This window comes from Vicugna pacos, chromosome 13 (assembly GCF_048564905.1).
Source record: "Vicugna pacos chromosome 13, VicPac4, whole genome shotgun sequence".
NCBI lineage: Eukaryota > Metazoa > Chordata > Mammalia > Artiodactyla > Camelidae > Vicugna > Vicugna pacos.
In genome coordinates this window covers 48,908,369-48,926,822 of record NC_132999.1, presented here as the reverse complement: position 1 = coordinate 48,926,822, position 18,454 = coordinate 48,908,369, and the positions used below count along the sequence as shown (strand labels likewise).

Genomic DNA, 18,454 nt, shown 5'->3' with positions numbered 1-18,454 from the left:
GAAACACTGTCTAACCTCTGTCAGCTAAGATGCATACCTAGGACTCTTGTGGAAAAAACTACATGGCAAGCTCTTATATCTATATTTTGGTAATTTTGCTAATGGCTATTTTTGCTCTAGGCCTCTTAAGTCTAGAAAGTGCATTTCTGGGCTGTGTGTGGAGCATTACCTAGGAGTTTGGTTTCCCGGGTTCCTTTCATCTGCTCTCCTGCAATGCAGGGGGAGCTTAGCCTGGTCTCCAGTTTATGACTGGAGTTATCACAGGCAGAAAGAACTGCTAGCCACTGAGCTGTGAGTAATTTGCTTTTGAGAAGTAAATAGAACCTAGCCAGTAGAGAACCCAGGGGTGTGGCCAGTAGTTCTTTTCCCAGGCTCCTCCCTCCCCACCCCTCAAATGACCTTAACCTTCTTTCATAGCTGGAGAGCCGCCAAGTCCAGCCTAAACAATACTCTCAACCTCATTGGTTCTTTTGCCTTGCAGCCCCTACCACCCCCAAGTGGCTAAGACCCTCTTCACTAGGCCTTTCAGTGGGGTCAAGGTTTTCTAACTACTGAAAGGCAAACACCAGAGAAAAGGTGAAAAATATCTAGTATCTATGGCTTTTAAAGGATCAACATCTGGCTCCTGTAACTGCGAGGCTAGGTGGGGTCTTTGTCCTAGAATGGATAGACATCCTCAAGATACACGGATGGCTGAGGCCAAAAAGGATGCTTCTGGTAAATGTCGAAGATCTGACTGGTGCCACCCCTAGTTTCAAGATGGATGTAAATGTCATTCAACATCCTCAGAAACTGCCAATGAATACCCTTTTATCCTCAGGAAAGGAAGCGCAAAGTTTTGGTAAGGCAGAGCTGCCTGGCCTTATCATCACAGGCATTAGCCCTGCTTGCTAACAGCTGGCAGTGACAGAACCAGAGGTTAGTGTGGTCCCTTTTGTCCCATAATAGCATGGCCTCAAAGCCAAGATCAGGATCAGCTACACCATCATTCCCATAGGATTAGGGCCATGGAAAGTTTAGCATCTGGAAACTGAGTTACTCAGAGGAAATATCCTGGGCCGCTCCTCTGCCAGTAAAGGGCCAAGATCATCTCCAGAGAGAGGTGAGTTGTCAGATTGCTCCAGGGGAGTGAGTGCTCCATGAGAACTACCAAACTTCCTTCATATCTTCAGTGGGAAATTGCTCGCTTCCCTTTTTGTTCAGGGAGTTATAACAGCCCATCTTTATTGAGCATTTTGTGCCGAGCACTATAAAATCCATGAGGTAGATATTATCATCTCCATGAGGACAAGGACTGTCTATCTTGCTCAGTGTTGCATCCTCATCTCCGTCACAAAGTAGGCACTCCTATTTTGTTGAATAAATCAAAAATATTAGATCAGAATTTAGTAGAGGAAAGAGTAGGTAGGAGCTCTTAAGACTTGGTGTGCCCTATGTAGAACTCTTGGCATAGCCCATAAAGACTCTTAGTTGTGTGGGAAAAAAGGAAGAGAAAGAGGTAAACCTGAGGAAGATTAATAGTTTGGACTGGTAGGGGGAAAAAAACATCCAGCGAGGCTGGAGACCTGAATTCAAGTCCCACCTCTGTCCCTAGCTGTGTAACAACAGGCCAGTCACCTCCCCTTTCTGAACCTTAGTTCCCTCATCCATAAAATACAGGTATCAGGTTAAACAAACGAATTTATTCACTAGATCCTATTGAGTACACACAATGTGCAAGGCACTATTCTAAGTGTTGGTAATACTTTGGTGAACAAGGCCCCCACTCTCACAGAGCTTATGTTCCGTAAGAGAAAAACAGACAATGAAATTAGTAAAATTCATGGACAGGACAACCAGGTGATACTAAGTGCTATGAAGAAAACATAATAGGATGATGGGATAGTACAGGATGGTGGTTGTGACTGGGTAGACACAGAAAGCTTCTCTGAGGAGGTGGCATTTCAGCTGAGACCTGAATGTAGTGGATAGGCAACAAAGCATTTCAAGTAGAGGAAACAGGAGAGCCAGGCAAGTTCAAGAAACAGAAATGCTTTAACTCTCTTACATCCCAGGATTCTAGAAACAGTGATGCAGTGCTTCATTGTTTAGTCAGGGATTTGTATTACCAAGTTGTTTCTTGGTGGTGTGAGATATTTGCTCCTCAACAGAAGCGGCTGGGTGGTACAGAATCTTTCGGAAGCCCTGGGATACCTCTCTGTCTCCCTGGCTCTCCCACTGTGCTGGCCGCTCAGCTGGCTCCCTGTGTAGATGCAGGCTCCATTTTAGCTGCAAACTCTAAAAGCAGACCCGAGAGAGCTGCCTCCTCCACTACTTACTCACAGCCTTGGAGGCCCAGAACCCCTTCCCATCCCACCTAGTCTCCTTCCATTCTGACAGGCCAGAGCTTTGAGAGCACAAGATTCAGCTTCCTTGTTTTCCAGTCAAAGCAGGAGCCAAGGAGCCAGAAAATGAAACAGGAAACAGAGCGGAAGAGGAGGGGGGTGGGTAGTAGAGAAGGAAAGGAAGGAGAAATAGCAAGAAAGTAGGGCTGAAGATCTGGACAAAGTTCTACCTCTAAAGGGTGACAGTTGAGCTTTGAGCTTTTAAAAAAAACATTCTGACTTGTTACAGGAGACCCCTGTCCTTTTTACAAATAGATTTTTGAGGGAATTTGTTGTGGACAGAGGGAAACTTTAGAATGCATGTCTTCTTCCCTCGTGAATTCACAAAGGAAGAATAGTTCGTTTCTCAGTTTTGTCTTTGCAAACAGAGTGCTACTTTGGAGTCTCACAGACTTCTAGAGATTCAAGGCACAACCTCAGGCCCCAGTCACGAGTGTGCCCCACAGCTCTGCCGATTCACTCATATGCCTCTGGAGCTGAGAACAAGTGTGTGTTACTGAAAAACCTGGGGGAAGAGCCTTCCAAGCTCCATTTTCCCCCTTCTCCTCCAACACACCACGACTAAAATGTGATTTATCCGCCTTACACACAACAAATATCCGAGGGCAGTTTAGGTATCAGTGCCTGAAATGAGCTGGAAAGAATCAAAAGATACAGTCCCTGGCCCCCATAGAACTGATGTGGGCTAGCTGTCTTTGCCCGAAGAGATAGCAACCATCCCTTTTGTTCCCACCCACGTTAGTAGCTGTTGCGGAAGATAAACCCCTCCCTCAGGCAGGGCTGTGGCCAGAGGCTAACCCAGACCCTAGCTTCGTTTGGAGGGCGGATAACTGAAACCACAGAGGGCTTTGGAATCCTGAGAAACGAGAAATGCACCAACGGAGAAGGATTTATTATCTATTTCCTTTAGGGAGGGTGCAAAGTTGTTATAACAGTTTCCGTTACAGGGGTACCAACTGGCCGCTCCTCCCTTAACAGACAGTTTTGTCGAGTTAGCTTCTTTTTTTTCTTCTTCTTTTTTGGCCCCACTTCCTCAGAGAGAAACTGCTTGAATGAGGAAGGAGAAAGGAGTCCCGGGGGGCGTTCTCTGAAGTTTCCCTTACCACCCTCATTAGCCACCTGAGGTGCAGCTGAGGACTGAAGCAGGGTAGAAGGTCCCCAGCAGCTGGAGGAGGGGAAAGTCAGGGGGAACCCCCACTTTCTTCACACTCAGGACGCAGTGTGCCGCTACTGGCCACAGAAACCCCAAGAAGGCTTTTCTTTCTATTTAGAGAATATCTATTGTGTGCCAGGCCCTGTGCCGAGCTGTTGCTGTCCGACAGCAGGGCAAGTGGGGCTCTGGCTTCTGGGAAGAGGCCGCGGGGCAGCCCCCAGAACTCCGAAAGCCTCGGCCCACTGGGGAACTCAGTGGATGTTTGCGGGATGGAACTGGGGCAAAAGCACCGACTCTGAAACAGCGGCCCCGGCTACTGAAGGAGGCGGGAGGGGCTTGAGAAGCAGGTACTCTTCAGGTGTCACCAAGGCGGGAAGATGCCAAGACGGTGGGGCACCAAAGCCCAGGACTACACCACCCGCAACCCCCGCTCGCCCGGAGTCAACATGGCCGCCGCAGAGGGGGGCGGGGCAGCTCCGACTCCGGGCAGGAGCGGGGCGGGGCCGCCATAGGCGGAGCCAGTGCGCAGGCGCGGCTGTACGGGGCCCCGGATGGAGGAGCTAAGGTTTGGGCCCCGCCTGGGAGGTTGAGACCCGCGGGCGCTGGGGACCCGGCGCCAGTTGGGGAGCGTGGAGTTTTGAGGGAAGGGGAGTTGTCAAAAGGAGGCCGAGGGTAATAAGGCAGACGCCGCGGAGAAGCGAGGGGCCCCGCCCCTCTGCCATAGCGGCCTCCCGGCTCCGCCTCTTCCTTTACAGCCTCCCGCCCTCCCCTGCCTTCCGGCCAGAGATCGGGCCGGGCCCTACCGGCCCCTTCGGGAGTAACTCTGAGCCGTGGCCTCAGGGGAGAGGAGATGCCCAATCCCTTCTTGGCACTGTGTCCGAAAGAAAAGGGCTAGAACCGGCTTCGGACCCGGCTGGACTGGGCAGAAGGCGGTCCCTGCTTCGCGGCAGCCAGCAAAACCTCTCATCTGAGGACCGCGGATCAGAGCGACTTTCCCGCAGCACAGGGAATGTTATTCTTACCCAGAAAGTCCAGGGCTCCAGTTCAAAAGGTTTTCCTATGTACTCAGATAGGGTCCTCGCTGCTTTAAGCATATCAAGCAAGAGCAAGTCCTGGGCTCGGAGTTGGGAGACCCGGGTTTTAATCCTGGCTCTGAAATACCACATCCTCTTTTTTTTTTTTTTTTAAGGTGGGGAAGGTAATTAAGTTTATTTATTTATTGAGGAAGTACTGGGGATTGAGCCCAGGACCTTGTGCATGCTCGCATCCCCTTTGGCAGGAGTGAGGGCTGGTGGAAAGACTGTGAGGTTACCGACGCGGGGGGTTGCGGGGGGGGACGACATTCTCCTTAAATACAGCTTTGGGTGTGCCACTCAACCCCAGTGAGCCTCAGTTTCCACATCCATAAAATGGCGATGGTAATTACACAGGCCTCCCAGGGTATAATGAGATCTCTGGTGTAAAAACTCAGGAAATTTTTATTACTCACCTCTCTAGGGCGTATTTATCTCATGGGAAACTAGAGTAAGACTAATGTCCTGCCAATTCAGAGTCCGTGATTTCTCGTAAAGGGGTTGTTGAAAAGTGAGGCCCGCAATTAGCTGAGAGGGAGAGCTCACTGGTTTTGTTTTGTTTTCACTTGGTTTACCTGTAAACTAAGTGTAGGCTACACGTCTGTGGTCGCTGGGGCTAGAGCTTGACTCGAGAGAGGAAAGGAAGAATGGAAGCCTGGTGAAGAGGCAGAGGTGGGTTACGAGCTTTTCTGTTCCCAACTCTCTTGTGCATGTGGGTGGGAAGTGAAGGAAGGGGAAAAGTGAATTCACCGTAGAATAGAGAACCAGCGGCCATGTGAGGTTGGTTGTGCCTGTTTCTACGATGCCTCTCGATTCAGCGAGTCAGATATTGGGAATATTGGGTAGATTAACAAACTATCGCTGTTCTCTGGGGATTTCAAAAGCGTGCCTTTGAACTGAATTTTGATAAGCAAACCGGTGTGGCGTTGGCGGCCCCTCCCTTACTTCAGGCCTCCTGGTGTTGGAGTAAGCAACAGGCGCCCCCTTGTGCTGAGGAAAGAGAACTGTTGCTTAAGGCCAGTTTTTCTAGAGAAATATTTTTTTGTGGCTTCTATGACTTTGTTGTTTTTGCTCTCAAAGATATGGTGGGAGGTATACTTGGAGCAGTGATTTCATATCTAGAGCCCATGAACTGGTGAAGCCATATCCATCCAGTTCCTGCTGCTTCCACTCAATCAGAACACAGGCTTAAAATCCCTATAATACTAGGCCCTGAGGGTATAGTTGGGAGCAAGCTAAACAAAGTCTGTGCCCTCACAAAAAACTTTTCAAATAAGGCAGAGTGTAATGAGAGCATATCACATAGTCTAGTGAGGGTCAGAGAAGTATTCCAGAAACAAGTGATACCTAAAGGCTAGATAGGTGTTAGTCAGATAAGAGAAGAAAGAAAAGTCTTCCAGCCCTGCCTATTAATTTCTCAGTTTAAATATTTTTTCTTTTAGGGATAGCTCTTCACCCCAAATTGATAAGCTGCCTCTGATGCTGTTGCCCTCCCTTCTGATTTTCGATTGGTTAGGAGCCATTGCTACTTCTTTGAGCCCAAGGGATTATTTTCAAAAAAAAAAAAAAAAGCCTTAAAGTACATTCTTTTCCTCCAGAAGGCTTTGCAATTGTTTATACATTGCTGCCATTCCAACAAAGAGATGGGAAATAACAATTTTCTCCATCCCTAGTAGTCGATTCTATCTTCCCCTTAAGTTTGTTTTAGCAATGTGAGCTGCCTGAAGTCCTGCTGAGTAGTGGTTTTCTTTTCCTTCTCCACTTAATTTAACAGACCAGCTGAACACACATCAGAGAGCTTAACTAGAGTGTGTAGTCATTATGGTCTTGCAGTTCAGTTCTATGCCTCACTTTTGGGACTCTGGTTTGGGACCTAGTTTATTATTCTGGGCAAAAGGAAAAGGGTGCACATCAAATAATAGCAACCACAGTATGGATTTGGTAGCACTTCTTCACACTTTAGTCCATCTCACCATCATGACAGTTTTGAGACAGGCAAAATAGTCTGATCCCATTTTATATATAAAGAACTGAGGCTCAGAAGGACCAAATGACAACTTGCAGGACTTGAACCCAGGTCTTTAGTTCCTGCACAGGGGCACTAAACAAGCTTTAAAAGGTTTTCTGTGAGGTTAGCTTTCCAGCTTCATCCCTATCTGGGTGAGACTTTCCCCATAAGAATCTAGTGCTTTAGAATGACACCAAGTGGTCCCATCTGTCTTCAAGATACTTTTCTCTCATCTGGGAAGTTAGGTGTTTAAGTTTGCTGTAATAATGCTGAAGAGGGTGTGGGTTTCCATGAAGAATGCTTTCAGGAGTTTACTTTCTGCCTGTGTATGACATTTCCTCCTTGGGTTTTGGAATTTAGAAGCCTGAGGGAGCTCAGTCCTGGTAGCGGCACCCCTGAATTCCTGGTGGTGAGAGTATGTGGCCCTTGGACCCATCCCGGAAAGAGGTGCTGGGGTTTGCAGTCAGCTGCCGTGTCCTGACTCTGGTGCTGCAGGTCAGTCTCTGATCTTTTATCCTGAACACGCCATTGCCACCTGACTGGACTGGGAGCTCAGAATAGACCTCACTTCTTCCCACTTCCCAGATGTGCCCCTCCATGTGGTTGGAGCCATAGAGTTCTAGGCCTGAAAAGTGGATAGGACTCTTAGAAGTTATCTGTTAGTCCCTTATTTTGCACATGAAGCAGCTGAGGCCCAAAAACATTAAATGGTTTCCTTAAAGTCACGAGGCAAGTTAGAGAAGAGCCGGGATCAGACCCTAGGTTTCCTTACTCCTGGGCTAGAGGTCTTTCCAACAGACCATGATGTTCTGTAACCAGAGATGCCTTTAGGGTATGACAGCTCAAAGCATTGCCCTGGTCCCTTGACCAGGAGACTGAGCACTGTTGTTGGTGACTTGAGTGGGAGAAAGGTGGCCTGTCCTGAGACCGTCTGTGTGTATTCACTTAGTCAGCAGTGTCTCCTACGCTTCCCTCAGCTGTCTCCCTTGCTGTCTTAGCCTACACAAGCCCCAGAATGTATTTGCCCTTTGCAACTCCCTTTACCCTGCAAGGCTGCCCTTGATACATATTTTAATCAAATTTCACATATATATGAATTATATACAATGCCAACACAGGGCCCAGTTCTTAGTAGGTCCTCAATGTGTGTTATTGTTGACTGTATGTCAACACTCTAGGCATGTTCTATTAGTGTATTATGTGTGCCTTTTATCACAGGCACGTTCTCTCTCAGGCTCGTAGCTAGTTCCTTTGTGGAAAACTCTTCTCCTCTCTCCTCCCCAGCTACATGAGGCATAACAGGCTCTGCTAGGTCCCAGGTTTAGTTCAAAGTGTCTTCAACTTGGAGACCAGGGCTGTTATCTGTCTGTCCCACTTGTTTTCACTGTTCAAAGTGGCCTGATAAAGAAACTGACCAAAAAGAGAAAGAGCCTTAAAAATGAGGTTATATTCCTGTTGCCAGGCTATGAAAACTGACTTGATGATGGCTTTAAACCAGTATCAGCTGAGTGATTGGCAGAACTAACAGAATAGTATTCTGATTTGGCATCTGGGATAGGGTACCAGGACAGCTGGGTTCTAATTCAGGTGGTGATTTGGAAACAGGTATGTTTCCTCTGTATTTCACTCAGCCACCAAATTTATTAAGTTCCTACTCTGTTCAAAGAACTAAGCTAGGTGGGAGTATAAAAAGTCACGATCTCTTTTCCCTTAAGGAGTTGACAATCTAATGGGAAAAAAAGACGTTTAATAATAATGCTATTTTGTTACCTTCCCTCCCCTTCTTGCAGCTTTAAAGCTCGTGCCATCAGGTTATATCCCCAGTTACCCTTCACTGTTGCTGTCATCTCTGTTAGTGACAGCTCATTCCTTCAAGTTTTAGCTCCTGATTCACTGTTGCTTTTTCCAGCACTACTGTTTATTTCTTGGTGGTTTCAATATTAATAAAGCTGATACATCTGACACTGTCTCCTGTCTTTCCAGCTCACTCCCTCTAGCACCCCAGTTCCGACAATTCTTCCCCTCCCTCAGGACTTATAATCCATTGACTCCACCATCATTTCACTGTCCCTCACCCACTCATGGCTTCAGCTCCCCTTCTTACCCAGCTTAGATTCCACGGTCAAGTACAGCTCACTTGCTCCCTTCTCCCTATGTCTCATTCACAAGATAAAAGCCCAACATTGGTCAAATTCAATTCTTTGTCTACTCCACACCTGCATCTGCCCAGAGAAAAGCACACAACTGTGCTAACTAGTCTCTTTCTATTCAATATCATTAACCCAAGTGAGTCCTTAGTGCTACCTGGCTATCTTAGTGTTTTTCCCTGGTCCAGTCACCCTCCCATTCTCTCAAATTTTTCTGTGCATCAGAATCACCTGGGAGAGCTTAAAAACAATCTAAATGCCCAGGCTGTACCCCAAAGTGGTTAAATCATTAATGCCTGAGGGTGGAGGGGACCCAGGCATCAGTATTTTTGAAACTCCTTGGGTAATTCCAGTGCAAAGCCTATTTTGAGAACTAGGCTAATAGATGACTTATTTGACACGTTTTCCTTTTTGCTCAAGTCTCTAACACCTTTTCCCCAACTTGTTTTCCTGAGTGAAAATTCAGAAAAATAGAAGTAATCAGAAGCAACCTTCCTCATACTCCCGCCACATCTATCAGCATACCTACATCTGCATCTCTGTGCCTTCACTGCTGAAGGTTAGATGCAGTGTCTGTCTCTTCTAAGGACAACTCCTCCTTTGCAGCAGATTCCTTCCCTTTTGCCTGCTCCAGAAATTCTTCCCCTTTTCTCCCACATACTCAGTGGTTTCCTTTCCACTGTATTATTTTCATTGGCAAGCAAATACTTACCTTTCACTTAAAAAAAAACAAAAGATTTCTCTTGGTCCCACAATGTCATTCACCTGCTACCCCATTTCTCTGTTCCCCCTTACAGCAAAACTCCAAATAGTTGTTTGTATGTACTGTTTCTCTTCTCTGTTGAACCCAGTCCAGGCAGTCTTCTCTCTCCTCCACTCCACTGAAATAGCTCTTGTCAAAGCCACCACTGACCTTCACATTGCTAAATCCAGTGGTCAGTTTTCAGTCACCATCTGACTTGACCTATCAGCAGCATTTAACAAAGCCAATCACTCCCTTGCTTCACTTGGTTCTGACACAGCATGCTTTCCTGGTTTTCTTCCTACCTCACCAGCTCTTCCTTCTTTACCTTTATTGCTAGATCCTCACTCTCTTTTGAGCCTCTAAATGTTGGCACATCCAGGGCCCAGTTCTCAGATCTCTTCTCTATGTGTATTTCCTCCCTAGGTGATCTCATTCAGTCTCACAGCTTTTAATATCACCCATGCACTTATGACTCCCAAACTTATATCTCCAGCCCTGATTGCTCTTCTGACCCTCAGACTCCTATGTCTCACTGCTTCAGTGACCTCTGCACTGGAATATCCAACTCAACTGAACTCATGATTCTTCCCCAAAAAGTCTGTTCTTCCTCACTTTATTAAATGGTAATTCTTCCACTTGCTCAACAAAAATCCTAGTTCTCCTTCATCCCACAGGCTCTCTTCAATGCCGTCATCCCAGACCATCGTGCAGAAGCCTTTTCTCCTCCTCGCCTCGCCCCCTCAGGCTCTGTGGACCAACTTGTGGAAGGTCTCCTGGGTGGCCTATCTCACTGGGATGCTGAACACTTCCTGTTCATTGCCGAGCATGGCTACCTGTATGAACACAACTTTGCCTTCTTCCCTGGTTTCCCCCTGGCCCTGTTGGTGGGGACTGAATTACTGAGACCCCTCTGGGGGTTACTGAACCTACGGAGTTGCCTGCTAATCTCAGTAGCATTGCTTAATTCCTTGTTCTCCGTGCTGGCCACACTTGCACTTCACGACCTGGGCTGTCTGGTTTTGCACTGTCCCCGCCAGGCTTTTTACGGAGCAATGCTCTTCTGCCTCAGCCCCGCCAATGTCTTCCTGGCAGCTGGTTACTCAGAAGCTTTGTTTGCCCTCCTGACATTCAGCGCCATGGGGCAGCTGGAAAGGGGCCGAAGCTGGACTAGTGGACTCCTCTTTGCCCTTGCCACTGGTGTACGCTCCAACGGGCTGGTCAGCATTGGCTTCCTTGTGCATTCTCAGTGCCGAGACTTTTTCTCTTCTCTCATGATGCGGAATCCTCTAAGACAGCTCTTGAAGCTAATGGGCTCTGTGTTCCTGTCAGTGCTCACACTTGGCCTTCCCTTTGCTCTCTTTCAATATTACGCCTATACCCAGTTCTGTCTCCCGGGCTCAGCCCGCCCTATCCCTAAGCCCTTGCTGCAATTAGCTGCGGACAAGGGCTACCGGATCGCAGAGGGAAATGAGCCACCTTGGTGCTCCTGGAAACTTCCCCTAATATACAGCTACATCCAGGATACCTACTGGAATGTTGGCTTTTTGAGATACTATGAACTCAAGCAAGTGCCCAATTTTCTACTGGCTGCACCAATGGCTATACTGGTTGCCTGGGCAACTTGGACGTATGTGACCACCCACCCTTGGCTCTGCCTTACTCTTGGGATGCGAAGGAGCAAAAATAATAAGAACCTAGAGAAGCCTGATCCTGGATTCCTCAGTCCTCGGGTATTTGTGTACCTGGTCCACGCCGCAGCACTGCTGCTGTTTGGCAGTCTGTACATGCATGTTCAGGTGAGGTGGACTCCTCGCTGGGAAAAGGTGTACGTATAGGTAAATCCTTTGGTCAGGGACAGAGAAGACAGCCAGTTTCTCCTGTTTGAGTGACCTGTACCTAATTTATTCATTCAACAACTATTTGGGGGATTTTTTGGTGTCAGACACTGGGTCAGATCACTGAGGATAGAACATGAGTAAGATAAGATTGCTGCCCTCATGGTTCTAGTGGTCAGAATGGACAGACAGAGATTTAATGGCTAAAATTATAGTATAGTGGGGTGGAAGAGGGGTTGCTGTTTTGAAATAAGTATTGGGAAAGCATAGAGGAAAAAGTAGCTAACTGGCTGAAGGAGGCGAGGAGGGCATCATATTTAGGCTGGATCTTGAAGAGTAAGAAGGAATTCCATTTAAGAAGCAGAGGAAGAACATTCTGGGCAAATGGAGGGGCTTGTGCGAAGACACGAGAGTTGTGAAAAGACCTGATTTGACTGAATTATAGGAATAAATACAGAAGATAACTCAGACCTTTTCCTTGTGTACAACTATACCTGGAATGTCTGCTTGACTGTTGACTTTCTGAGGTACTCTGAGCTCTGGTAGGTGCTCCATTTTCAGATGAGGTATCTTGTGCAAGTTTGGTTGGTGTGGGGATAGAGACCCCATCTAGGAAGGGTTTGATCAGACATTCCTGGCTGTGGCCCCATTTTCAACATAACCCAGAGGAAGTCCTTTTGTCTCCATGCTGGCCACTCCTCAGCACTTTCTGCCTCTTGGAGGCGCACTTTGACTGTAAAGATCCCTGAGCTATGTGGTAAGAGGCACAGGGGAAATAGAAAGTAGCATTCCATGTTCATAGCTGGATTAGCTAGCAGAGTAAGTGCCAGCAAAGCTTAGAGTTTCCAGGATGGATGAGGGAGGCCACTTGGAGACTTGGCTATGAACCCCCAGAGGAGGGACAGTGTTGAGCCACAGGACCCCTGCCCCCTTGCCCTCTGCTTTGCCATCCTCATGGAATGAGGGAACCACTTCAAGTTCCCAAAGTCCCATGTTGCAGCATAAAGTTAGAGTCAAGGCCCTGGGCTAAAAGTATACACCACAGAATTTTTAGTATTGATTGGCCTATCGTGGTAATCAGTCTGTAGCTATGTTTCTTTCTAACATTGCAGTCACCTGGCTGGTGTCACACACAGCTTTAGAAGGCAGATCCTAAGCCCTGCTCAGTTTCTTTTCCAGTGTAATACATTTCTAGTCATGGAGGCATAGTTCACTGAGCAGCAGGGAAGCCCCAGGCTTGTCCAATTTAAGGCAGTGACATTCTAATAAATGTGTAAATTTCCCCCTCTTATGATCTCCAGGTTCTCACCAGGTTTTTATGCTCCTCTACTCCTATCGTGTACTGGTTTTCAGCTCACTTGCTTCAGGATCAAGAACCGCTGCTGAGATCTCTAGAGACTGTGCCTTGGAAGCCTCTTGCAGGGGACTCCCCACCAGGATGCCAGGTCCCCAGAAATTCTATCCTGGGACTCTTGTACAACTGGAAAACTTGTTCTCTGGTCACGCGATGCATTCTAGGCTACTTCCTGACTTACTGGCTCCTGGGACTGCTCCTGCATTGCAACTTCCTGCCTTGGACATGACCTGGAGTCTTAGGGGACAGGCTTGAAGCAGGTTTAACCAGGCGCTGAAAGTACAGATACACACTGGGGCTGCCTGTGCTGCCCTGGAATCCTTACTGTGGCAGTTAGAACCTCTCTCTCAGAAGGTTGGTTAGGCATGGGAGAAGTGTGAGCTTCTAGAGAACCCCTCTGGTCCTGGCTATGGCAAATTAATTTAGAGTAGTAATTATTTTCTCTGTAAATGTAGAAATCTTATTCCAAGTCTAAAGTACACCTGAATCTGCCTTGTCAGTCAATCATAGAAGAGAGATTCTTAAACTTACCACTGACCCACACATAAATCTAAATGTAGATTATTTAAGTGTAAATTTCATCAAAGGCTCTAGCTGACAAACTGGTGATAGTCCACACATGATGGTGGAGGCCTGAACAGTGCAGCAGCAGTAGTAGGTCAAATGGGACCATCTTTTCTAAATGGGATGTTGTTTCTGATGATTTTTTTTTTTGGTGACTATTACTTATTTGAAAAATTTTACAAAGATATGCAAATTAAACAACTTCTGGTTGTATCTGCAATGAATTACCTTTTTAAAAATAATACAAATTAAGGGCTGAGACCCCACCACATCCACATTTCATTTGGACGTTAAAGGCCAATTGATGCAAATAATAATAATAATACAAATTACCTGGAGAAAAGAGTCATGGTAAAAACAAATTTGCATGAGGAGGCAGGAGACCTGGATTCTGGTCCTCTCAGTAAAACCTCACTTACAGCCATGTGACTTTGGGAGTTTTTAGAGTCTTAGTTACCTCTTCTGAAATTAGAGGGATATTACATTATCCTAGTGGAGAAAATATCCAGCTCTCCTGTTTTCAGCACTTAGAAGAAACTCTCCCCATCCTCAGGTGCAACTCTGGAATAACTTAAAGTGAACTTTCCTTTGAATGAGGGGAAGCAGTGACACGTGGCAAATAAGGCTTCTTGTCTTATGTAAGCAACCCTACACTGGCAACTAATGGTCAGTTCGGTGACTGGTTTTCCTGCTCTGCCAAGTGCCTGTGCTTACTTGATTGGTAGGCAAGGGTCAGAAGGCCAACACAGCAGCATGAATTGATAAATTGTAGGTAAGTCGAATGAATGAATGAAATGATATCTGCCTGGCCCCCATTTGGTTATAGGCCCATCTCTGTAATAGTAGTAAAATCTTGACCCCAGCTGAGCTATTTTTTCTCATTCTTTGAGCCAGGTAAGAAGCTCTGCATCATCACCACTCATTCCTTATTTGAGCCAAAAATTCCAAAAAGCAGAAACTTCAAAATAGATGAGTAATCATAAGCAGCTTCTGGAGAGCCCTGAGAATTGGAATTTTGACATGCCTCCTCTGACCGTGACAGAAAGCTAAACTTGCCAGCTGAAGGGAAGCTCCTGGCTGAGCCCCAGCACCCTCCGTTGGAGCTCCTAGTCAGCCTGGCCAATAAGCATTTCCCATCCATCGCCCCAGCTTAAGCACAGCTGAGAGAATTTGGTCCGGAGTCAAATGCTTCTGAAAATGTACACACAGATCGGGACAGCCCTCTGCCTTCTGCCAAGACATCGAGTGCCCTTCTTGGCAAAAGATGATCACCCCTGCCCTAGTGTCCCTCCAGTTGGCAGAAACTGTTCCCTCCCTCCTCACCAACAGCTGCAAATCCTGGGACTTCCACCATGTGTGCAGAAAGAGCTGAGTTCCTGATTCAGCTCTTTATTGCAGAGGTAAGAGTGCTAGATTGCTCTCATGGATTCTCCTCTTTGCCTCTTTTTGGGGGATAATCAGGACTGATTGTTTCCCTACTGGAAGGGGTGACTCAAACGCCACAGGGTAGGGGGTGATTTCACTGCTCCAGTAGTCTCAGCTTAACCTTCACACTGGATCACATCATGCCAGAAACAAGTGATTTCAAGGACGAGAAACCCTATAAATGGGAATCCCTTCTTCTCCACTAATACCAAGAAACTAAATCACTCTGGTATTCTGCAAAGTCCATTATGGTCACAGCTGATAACAGAGCAGATAACTGAGGACCCCAGCCAGGTGGACACACCTGGTGTGACCTGCAGAGAGACAGTTTTCTCTCTGACCTTGGAGGAATCTAGTTGCTGTTCTCTAAGGATCTAAGGAACGGGATGACTTTATGGCCAGCAGCTGTCCTTTTACTATCCAATTAACAGTCTTTAATAGTCTGGGAGAGGGACATGAAGGGCCCAAGGCAGGAAGCTTCCTGTTTACCCTGAGGTCTAACAATGCTGCAGCTGGGTTGGGCGCCTACAATTTCAGAGAAAAGTCATTTCCTTCTGAGACCCAGCTAAAGCAGAAACCAGACGCTACATGTACCTAGAAGTAGATTCTTTTTGTTCTTTAATGGAGGTGGGAGGAGAGGGAGTGTTTGACATGTCTTTACCAGTCCCCTTGGAAAGAAAAAATCACTTATTTTCTTGAACAGACCCTTTCACCTTCATCTAAAAATGTATTGTGTGCAGGCTTAAGGGATTTGAAATTGGTTTTTTCAGCAATTGTTTATTAATGCCTAGTTTAGGGGAATAAAGATGACTCGCCATGTCTCCTGTCCTCAAATAGTTGTCTAATAAGAGTTTTTATAAGAAACAAAGGAACATTAATCAAGAAAAAAACCTTGATAAATTCTGGGGAATGAAGAGATACTTGAACTTCTTGCTCTGTATCTCTCTACTTGGACTTTTTGTGATGAGGATGAATGAAAGTTTTACTTGTATGCTTAGGAAAAGTGTGGTACAGAATGAGTACTTTGTAAATTCACATGAGGTGGAGATCCCTTCTCCAGCTTGGAATATTTGAAAAAAAGTTCGTACCTTGAAGGACGGGTAGGATTTGAAAGTTAAGGGCAGGGAATGAGTATAGGAGGCAGGAAACGGAACAGGACAGGGAGAGCTCAGTTTGAGTGGAAGTGAGGTATTATCATTATTGAGACCTAAGCAAGCCTTGAAATCAGCCCCAGGCCCAGCTCCCCTTGTACTAACTGTGTAAAGGTGAGCTAGATACTGAATCTCTAAGCCTCCCATTTACTCATCTGTAAAATGTGGATAATGCTGTCTACCTCACAGATACGAATAATAACTATCTATCTCATAGGGTTGTGCAAATTAAACGAAAAGTGTTTAGAGTAGTACTGACAAAGGCACAACGGGATTTTGGACATGTTGAGTTTACAGTGCCATCAGCACGTTCACATGCCAGGATATGTGGCGCTGGAGACAAGGAGAGCGGCCAGGGAGCCATCCACACAGACATGATCATTACAGCAGCCATGATATTGGGTGCGATTATCAAAAGGAAAAGTGTAGAGAGACAAGGAAGGCCTGTAAGACCTTGGGCAACTGAGTCAACTTCTCTAAACCTGTTTTCTCATCTCTAAAATGGGAGTGATAGCACCTACTACACAGAGTAGTTACGGGGATTAAATGAGTCACTAGATAAAGCACTAGCATAGTACCTGGCACATAGTAAAAACTTCATAAATGATAGCTATTTACCATCATCATCATCATCACCATCATCATCATCACTGTCATTAAGGGACCATAAACAGTATGGGGGAAAAGAGAGTTTCAAGAAGAAAGAAATGGTTACCAGGGTCATATGCTGTTAAGGTTAAGGAAAGGATGATAAAAGCTATTGAATTTAGGGAGTATGGGTATCATTTAGGAGAGATTAACTGCTATAATGGGCAACTCTCAAAACTCCGTGGCTTAATAATAAATGTTTCTTTCTTGCTTACATCATGAACTGTAGTACAGGACTGGGGAGGGATGCCTGTTCCACCCAGTCATTTGGGACCCTGGCTTCTTCCATTTTGTGACTCTGCCCTCCTCTGGATACTCAGAGTCCTCTGCTTTCAGAGAGGTTTTGAGGGGCCAGACCTGGAAGAATTGTACATTACTTTCACTTTCATACCATTGGCTAGAACTCAGTCATATGGTCACATCTAACTGCAAGAGAGGTTGAGAAGCAGAGTTGTCAGATAAAACACAGGATGCTCAGTTAAGTTAGAATTTTAGGTAAATGACATATTTTTTCAGTATAGTTATGTTACAAATATTGCATGGAACATGACTTATACTAAGAAATTCTTCATTGTTTATCTGAAATTCAAATTTAATTGGGCACCTGTATTTTTATTTGCTAAACTGGCAACCCTAGTGAGAAGGGAAGTCTGACTACAGCTTTAGGAAGAGGAGAGCACAAATATTTGTGTGTCACAGTCTGCCTCAATCTCTGTCTGAGTCAAGTATCTGTTCCTGTCCTCACAGAGAGAACACACTCACTCCGTCCCAAGGGAGATAACCCCAATCCCATGTAGTCATTATATTCAGCTCCAAGGATCTCAAGTCAGTTTCAAATTTGGTTCCTCATGGTGATTATGAAATAAAAAGCCAAGCTATCCATACCCCACAAACAAAATATATAATGATACAGCAAGAATAGGGTAACCTCGATACAAACTCCCATTTAGAAAAGGAAAACATGGAAGATGTATAACAGTAACTTGTTCCAAAGCCTTTCTGAATCCCTAATGGTCAGAAATGTCAAAGCCCTCTTCCTGGCGGGAGAAATTTCCTTTATTAACTTTGATTTATTCTAGGAGGGACTCCTTTGTTCATTGTTCTCACAGCTCCTGGCTATGCTCCCTGGCTTGTTTATCCTTCACAGGTACATATTAGATGGGCTTTGGGGAGTATGACCTCTTTGGAGAATGCTTAGCTCTCATAGCCCACTCACTGCTGGTGCAGTAAAAGTTATTTTAAATCTTGGCCAGCCAAATGTCTGTGTACGTGTGTAGTGGGTGAGGGGGTAAGACATACATAACATTAAATGTATCATTGTCACCATTTTTAAGTATAAAGTTTTGTGGTATTAACTATGTCCACATTGTTGTGCAACAGTCATCACTTCAGGGTTCATCTATATTGTAGCATGTGTCAGAATTTCCTTTCCTTTTTAATGTTGAATAATACTCCGTTGTATGTATACACCACATTTTGTTTATCCATTTATCAGTTGATTGGATATACTTGGATAACTTATACCTTTTCACTATTATGAATAATGCTGCTATGAATATTGGTATACAAATATCTGTTAAATCCATGTTTTCAGTTCTTTTGGGTATATGCCCAGAATTATATATTGCTAGATCATATGTTAATTCTGTGTTGTTGTTTTTTTAAGAAATTGCCATACTGTTTTCCACAGCAGTTGCACCACTTTATATTCCCACTAGCAAAGCACAAGGGTCCAGATTTTTCCACATCTTCACCAACACTTGTTATTTTCCTTTTTTCTCTCTCTCTCTTTTTTTTTAATACGAGCCATCCTAGTGGGTGTGAAGTGGTATCTCACTGCGGTTTTGATTTGCATTTCCCTAATGATTAGTGATGTGGAGGATTTTTTTCATGTGCTTATTGGTCATTGCCCTTTTTTTTTTTTCCGGAGGTGGGAAGTAATTAGGTTTTACTTATTTATTTAATTT

At 45.5% G+C, this 18,454-nt stretch overlaps 1 protein-coding gene across 10 annotated transcripts; it reads left to right on the top strand.

Annotated features, from left to right (window-relative positions):
* Window positions 1–4,031: 4,031 nt before the first annotated feature.
* Window positions 4,032–18,130, top strand: PIGV (phosphatidylinositol glycan anchor biosynthesis class V). 10 transcript variants are annotated; one of them, XR_012079374.1, is made up of 6 exons: window positions 4,032–4,102; window positions 5,203–5,282; window positions 6,979–7,113; window positions 10,185–11,306; window positions 12,647–14,035; window positions 14,158–18,130. XR_012079374.1 is itself a non-coding variant. In XM_006196827.3 (5 exons), exons 3-5 carry the CDS (start codon window positions 7,036–7,038, stop codon window positions 12,926–12,928), a joined length of 1,482 nt encoding a protein of 493 aa, XP_006196889.2. In that variant the 5' UTR covers window positions 4,032–4,102; window positions 5,203–5,282; window positions 6,979–7,035; the 3' UTR covers window positions 12,929–18,130. The 10 variants fall into 10 exon arrangements, 8 of the variants coding, with proteins under 8 accessions (XP_006196889.2, XP_031539733.1, XP_031539732.2 ...); XR_012079373.1 differs by having other exon boundaries at window positions 14,154–18,130; XM_006196827.3 differs by having other exon boundaries at window positions 12,647–18,130.
* Window positions 18,131–18,454: the final 324 nt, after the last annotated feature.

Bases quoted from the DNA above. Each gene is read 5' to 3' on its own strand.
- PIGV (XM_006196827.3), top strand. From the start codon at position 7,036: ATGTGGCCCTTGGACCCATCCCGGAAAGAGGTGCTGGGGTTTGCAGTC. The intron at 7,114-10,184 runs GTCAGTCTCTGA...TTCATCCCACAG, and splicing joins TCCTGACTCTGGTGCTGCAG to GCTCTCTTCAATGCCGTCAT. The intron at 11,307-12,646 runs GTGAGGTGGACT...TATGATCTCCAG, and splicing joins GTCTGTACATGCATGTTCAG to GTTCTCACCAGGTTTTTATG.